This window comes from Lactuca sativa, chromosome 3 (assembly GCF_002870075.4).
Source record: "Lactuca sativa cultivar Salinas chromosome 3, Lsat_Salinas_v11, whole genome shotgun sequence".
NCBI lineage: Eukaryota > Viridiplantae > Streptophyta > Magnoliopsida > Asterales > Asteraceae > Lactuca > Lactuca sativa.
The window spans coordinates 308,886,758-308,893,998 of NC_056625.2; the positions used below are offsets into that span (position 1 = coordinate 308,886,758).

The following is a 7,241-nucleotide window of genomic DNA, read 5'->3' on the forward strand; positions in this document are numbered from 1 at the left end:
AATATATAAATTGAAAATAGGTTTAATAGAAAGTACTAAGTTTTTGTTAATAATAATAATAATAAAACCTTCATACAAAGGGAAAAAAATAATCATGAGACTGAAATGGATAAGATTAATTTATAAATAAACAATAAACCAAAATTCGATCAAGAACCACAACTAAATCGCTCGGGAATTGATCTAAGTAGACAAGGGTTAGGAAATGTAACTAATTTTGATGTCTCATTGTTGATGTTGTTAGGTTTGAAGATGGTGCCATCTACATAGAATGATGAGAATAGGTTGAGAGTCTTCATTTCCAGTGATGATTAAATGGCCAAAGTAGGTGTATAAGTATGTTGGAAAAGATAATGGTGTTGAGGGTTAGATATAGGGTTAGGAAATGATTTTGACGATTAGATGATCCATGGTTTCGAGAAATAGTTGGTGTAGAGAGAGAGGGAGAGATAGAGAAATAGAGAGAGAGGGAGCGAGAGAGAGAGAGAGAGAGAGAGAGAGAGAGAGAGAGAGAGAGAAAGGTGGTATGGGAGGACGAAGGCTCCCGGTGAAGCTTGGGTTTAACAAGCGGCAACTGCAAGATTCTTTATGCGAGAAGAAGAACTCTCTATTGTATGCTTGTAATAGATGACTGATATGGGCTTTCCAACAACTAAACAGGATAGTCGGAGAAGATAATTAAATTAGGCTTGGATGGGTGTCGAAGTACAGAAGATCGGCAGAGGAACAGAAGAATGATTTCTTATTAGGGTCATTTATAGGGGACAGAGGGGATGATGGGACCCAAATGTGTTTTTCATTAAATAATTTTCTAGAAAATTCTAAATAACAAATAAATAAAAAACACTATATAAGAGCAATACAATAATTTCATGTATGGTAGGGATGCAACGTCCAATATCAAGGCTAACTAGGAACAGTACGAGTGAAAAATAAAATATATGAAGAAAATTTGTATATTAACCAAACCACATATATGATTGGTGTCATTTACCGTACTAATAATTTACAAACTATTATGTATTTAAAATTGTTATTATAATATAATATTTCACACTCCCATTTTTTAAATTGAGCGATTATTTGGCGATAACCAATACAATGTACTTTCAAAAAATAATGATTATGATTGTGCATCTTTCTTTTATTTTTATTTATATTTTTTTTTATTTTAACATTTGTCTGTGTGGGGTGGTCATATATGAAAAAAATGTTTCTTTTTTAAAGAAAAAATACATAAAAACATTTCTTTTATTGTATATGGTTTTTTATTTGTTTTTTTTTTATTTATTTTTCTTGTTCTTTCCTAATTTTTTTATTTAATTTTTTTCGTTGGTTATGTTTTGATCTATTTTTTTTCTTGTTTTCATTCGATTTGTGCTTTTTAGATAAAAAATTTGTTTGTACACTTAAAAAATAGTCTTTTTTTATATAGAATGTAGACTTCGGCTCCACATCTATTTATAGACATGGAAAAATATTACTTACATTTTACATTTTAAAAAATAAACACTACCTGGAACATTAGGAGAATGAAGATATCTCATGGTATTTACATGAGATCTTTATTTGTTTGGTAATCACGTTACAAACATTAAACACATATTAGGTTTATTTAAACTCACAACCATAATCCCACAAATTTGAAACTTCCATATGTAACTAACCATGTAACAGAATATGATATTTAGCTCCATCCTTTTCATGTTCTCGCTTTCTTCATCTTTTGGCTCGCTTCGATTGGTTTTCCCGCCTTCTTTAAATTCTTCTCAAAGTTATCTTCGTCTTCACTAGCAGTGATGCTTCTTTTAACAGGAATTATTTTGTCTTCACCAAGGAACTTCTTAAACCAAATTGCTGACTTTTTTGGGTACCTTTGAAGGTCTTTCATGAAATCGACATAGATCATACCAAATCTAATACTATATCCAGAAACCCATTCAAAACTATCCATGAATGACCATATAAAGTATCCCATCACATTTATATTATTTCTGTAATGATTATATAACAAACATTCTTAGGGTTAAGTTTGTAATTAATTTCACATTACACAAATATATTCACTTGACTTACTCTCGAGCCAATCTAAGAGCTTTAAGATGTTCCTTAATGTATTTGATCCGGTATTCATCATCACGCACTTGATCATATGTTTTACCAGCCTCATTCTTATCAGAAGACCCTATCAGAATTCAGAAGACATAAAAATATGAGTCATAAGCTATTCTAAAATATAAACAAATATGACAAGTGTAGTTTTACCATTCTCTGTGATGATCATATCTTTAGTAACATTGTAGGTTCTTTTAATGTAAATTAAGAGTTCTGTAAGTTGTTGAGGACAAAGATAAACCCGCGAACCTTGATATGACTATTAATTTGCATTTTCCATCGATTAACCATCATTAAAATACAAATTCAAAATATATATTTAATTATATCATTGTAAATGTATAAAGTTGTCTTACCGGCTCTCCAATATAGTTTCCACTGGGATCTTGTCCTAAAAAAACAAATAGACAACACTGAGACATATGTCATGAACAATGACAGTGTATATTGAAAACTTGGTTGTATAAGATACTTTGTTTACATCCACTTAATTTACAATTAATATAGAAAGTGTGTGGAAATTTAATATGAAGCCTAATAGAATAAGGGATAATGTCATAAATGGGATACAAACTACTTTTTTTTTCTAATTATCATCATTCTCAAACAATACTACAAATAGGTAATGAACTATTTTTTTTCTAATTCACAAAATACCATTGAAATAACTATAGTATGTGACCACAAAGTTCTAATTCCTTACCTTATAATAAAAAAAATATTAAAGTAAATGTGTTTTGTGAATAAAAAAATATTTTATTACCTATTCATGACATTAACCCTAGATTTAACGATGTCAATATTATGTATGCTCGGTTCTATGTTTTTATAATTCACTTCCAAACTGATGATAAGATAATTATTTTTCCACCTTTAGTAAAAGTTGTTGTAAACAAAGGTCAGAGTTTTTCCATACCTGAAACCGCATAGTGACAATCTGTAGAATATCCAAGAGGGATTGCATCAGAAGGACCTTGATATTGTGTAAAATATGCAGTGTAGTAGTTTACTCCCAAAAAATCATATGAATCAATCAGCTTTTTACTTTGATTAGTAGAAAATTTTGGCAAAAGACGACCATTTGGGTGATCAGTGGAAGGAGTCGCAACAAATTTTTCCATGTTATCCGGCCAAGTACCTCTTGTTAATGGCTCAAGGAACCTAAAATATGTGTCATTGTAACATATATATTAATATTATTTTTAGAAAATCAAGTATCACAAGGGCATCCACAATGAATTTTTGTTTACAAAGTTTAATGGGTTGACATATCAACATTCCATTTTGTATGTAACATTCAATGGAACATATTTAAAAAAAAAAGTATTTATTTCAATGTTACAATTCAAAGATCATTAAAATCCAAATTCATTGCTAACTTGGCATCCCATAATAGTTGGTTTTAATCTGTAACTAGGTATTCCATCTCATTTGACCATTCCATTAAAAAATGCATTGTGGATGATCTAAGTAGATGTTTTTCTTATAAGAATTATTAACATTTTGTTTTCAATTACCATCCAACCGTAAAATCATACGCGTATTTAACAGCTTGGACGTCTTTTTTATAACTATCACCACGATAAGGTTGAAAATAACTGCAATTGAGCGTAATTCCCACTTTACCCTTCTGGGTATCCTAAAAGACCATCATTGGCATAAGAAATTAGATTATTCTTGCACTGTTAAATGTTTCTAAAGATGTTCATATAATTAGAACATGTTGTTTTAAGTAATACCTTATAATCTTCAGAATACCTTCTATAAGCAGCTGCATGACAATTTAGTATGTTATATGCTACTATATATGGTTCTGTTTGAGGGTCGCCATCTTCATTTTCTCCACCTCGACCTGGTGCCCCTTGACCTTGTACATAACCAAAGGTGGTGAATATATGTGGTTCATTTATTGTTACCCAATTCTTTACTCGATCTCCAAACTCCCAAAAACAAATATCCGCATAGTTAAGGAAGTCGTCCCTGATTCTTGAAATAATCAGTTTAGAGTTTAAAAAGGAAAAAAGGCATATATAATCATATTAGAAAGACTTACACAATTTTAGAACTTAAAAATCCCATGTACTCTTCTTCCAATGCATTGGGAAGATCCCAATGAAACAGGGTGACAAATGGTTTAATGTCATTAGCTAATAACTCATCAATTAACTTGTTGTAATGGTTGATACCTTCCATACTCTTACCCATGCTTACTTTGCCACCTATTTAATTCCATGGACATATTATATGTGTTATTAAGGATTTAATTATTAGCAATAACAACATAACATTTAAACTTCTTAACTATATCACATTTTCATAACGATTAAAATTCTTCAAAAATATAAAAAAAATGAATTAACGAATGACTGGTTGTGAAACAATATTTACAAGGCCTTTTATCCTAAAATAATTTTGTTGGGCAAAAATTGTTTACAAAAAAAATATCGAGTAGATTAGGTTAACTTAATATATACACTTTTCATGGATTATAATTTTTAAAACATAGATAAAACCAAGTGAACAAGTGGTAAAATGTTTAAAGATATTACTTACAAAAAAAATATAATTAGGGTTCTATTTGAGGACAAGACATGTGATAAGGAAGATCGAAAAACTTTATATCATTTTCATTTCAAAAGAAAAGTTGTTTGTTAAAACAATCGAAGATTTTGAACTTCGAGAAAACTTAAGCATAATAACCAAAGGTACATTCGAAAAAACTTACTTCAGAATAATATGGTTATTTTTTAGAACATCATTAGAAATCAATTAAAATACATATCCTAGAGGCTAGTAATAAAAGGTCACATAAAAGAGAAAACCAAATAGGGACTCCATATATGCATGTCTGAATAATAAGTTTTACATCTATTAGATATCCATGAAAAAGATTGAATCATAATGTTATCGAAAATGGTATCTCTTTGAGAGTACACCCCTTAAGTCGAACTCTGTTTCGAAAATTATAAATACTCCAAGACATTATAAGCATGATATCGCAAAGATATATCTTTTCGAACTCACTTAACCGAACCCAATGGCATGTCTACATATGAGGAAGCCAAGGGGGACACAAAAAGGCTACACTAGCCATGAATCACTCAATAGTATTAACCCTCATATATTTATGCACAAACAAAAAGTGATATCTCCATTTATTTGATTAAGCATGATTGGACATGAAAAGTTTTCCAATCCTATGACTAGAAAGCACCTTACCGATCGCAACATTTTTCAATTAAAATCAAAGCCCTTTTCTTATCAATAGGCTTACATCCCTAAAAAATTAATATGAATGCCTTCTGAAATCTTTAGGATTGCATCGTGAAAATTAAAAGTTATGGTTTCATGGCCTAATTTTCATTGTTTGGGGAGTAGATCTCTTGGTTTCCAAGTTACTATATTAATCAGATCAAGATCCTTCCTGAAGGTAAGAACCTTAATCATCACACTTGTGATTCGAGAAACAAGGAATTCTCCAAAAGCAGTAAAAGACTTTTATCAATGCATAGATTAAATAATCCCTATAGATCCCTATTTATAATGTCTTGCTATCGTGATCAACCACCAAAACCAAATCCTAAATAAAAGGAAATCCTAAACAGAATCTGAAACTAAATAAATAAAAGAAAACTAAGTATAAGGAAACATTTAAAGTATCCTAATCTCGAAAACTATTTCTTGCGTTGGTAGACTTAACCAAACTGACCCATACATGTCGTATCACACATATATATATATATATATATATATATATATATATATATATATATATATATATATATATATATATATATATATATATATATATATATATAGCATCATTTCTTTATATTTATGAGTTTTAGGATCTGTGCGATTCTTTGTAGAAGGCTATAGTTCAAGCCTTTTTATTCATAGATTTTTATCATTCTATTCTCTTCTTATTTATCCATATTATCGACTAAGAACATTGTGACTCCTCATAATGGTTTCCACCCATATTATATGTTATTTGGGTTCTTATATTTTTGTGTTCATCGTTGTATACAACAAGTGGTATTAGATTCATCTTTCCAAAAACTTCTAATACTAAATCAATTTTCATTCCCAAATATGGTAATCCAAATCGATTTCTCTCCCAAATGAGCTTTTGATTATGCTGTTTCTCATTCTTTTTTTTTTCTTTTTTTCTAATAGGAACCGAAAGTCTAAGCTAAGTTAGATACATTAGTTTAAATTCCGACCAAACTTATGTTAGTGTAATGTCTTCGTTTTCCTCTTCGAAAGGTTCCTGTAAAGAAAAGATTAGCAACAAACGATATGGTTGAGGCTCGAGTTGGACTCGATTCCCTTAAACAGATTTGTCGTCTGTTCCCAGGATACAACAACCTTAGTAGTATTGTGTACTGTCGGATATTACCACTTGCCTAAAAGAATCGCTGGAAGCAGGAAGAAGAAGAGTATTTTCGTTCGTGTGTTTGAATGAGACGGCAAACCGTTAAGTTTAGCAAAAACAAGGGTAGTGCGCGAGTTTCTGGAGCTGCATTCGCGTCCGCAGGTTGCGCCCACGCACGAGTTCGGTGCTTTTGGTCTACGAAATCCAAGATTTGCATCCATCCTGCGCGCGGGTAGGAATTGTAGCATAACCATAAACACAAACTTGTAAGTCTTTCATGCATTTAAGCTTATAAACCTTATTTGGTTTGGTCTTTCTACCAATGTGGGAATCATTCCCACATTCCTGTCCTTTTGTTAAATTTATTCTCAAATACGCATCTTTAAGTATCGATATCTCATTCACATATACTCTATTTTGGACATATAATATATCGTTTCGAAGTCCTCATGGAGGAAAACACAAACACACTTATAGTTATATATATATATAATATATATATATATATATATATATATATATATATATATATATATAATATATATATATATATATATATATATATATATATATATATATATATATATGTCTAAAGTTCATAAAAATATAAATATTTATACTAAATTTTCCAACAACTTATAAATTCTATCTAATCCCCCTATTTTCCTTTCCCTAGCCTCTTGCTAGCTTTTAGCTAATGAAAGTTATTGTTAAAAATCTATGTGAACCATGTACTTAGTAAATTAGA

The 7,241-nt window shown here is 30.1% G+C and overlaps 1 protein-coding gene across 1 annotated transcript in view; it reads right to left on the reverse strand.

Annotated features, from left to right (window-relative positions):
* Positions 1-1,194: 1,194 nt before the first annotated feature.
* Positions 1,195-7,241, reverse strand: part of LOC111894899 (raucaffricine-O-beta-D-glucosidase) — a 12,961-nt gene continuing 6,914 nt past the window's right edge. The window contains exons 5-12 of the mRNA XM_023890980.3: positions 4,169-4,334; positions 3,855-4,095; positions 3,633-3,754; positions 3,032-3,276; positions 2,472-2,506; positions 2,266-2,374; positions 2,077-2,185; positions 1,195-1,994 (exon numbers count right to left, since the gene is read on the reverse strand). Of these exons, the coding sequence (XP_023746748.1) occupies positions 1,703-1,994; positions 2,077-2,185; positions 2,266-2,374; positions 2,472-2,506; positions 3,032-3,276; positions 3,633-3,754; positions 3,855-4,095; positions 4,169-4,334 (1,319 nt within the window). The 3' untranslated portion in view covers positions 1,195-1,702. The remainder of the gene's footprint in view (positions 1,995-2,076; positions 2,186-2,265; positions 2,375-2,471; positions 2,507-3,031; positions 3,277-3,632; positions 3,755-3,854; positions 4,096-4,168; positions 4,335-7,241) is intronic.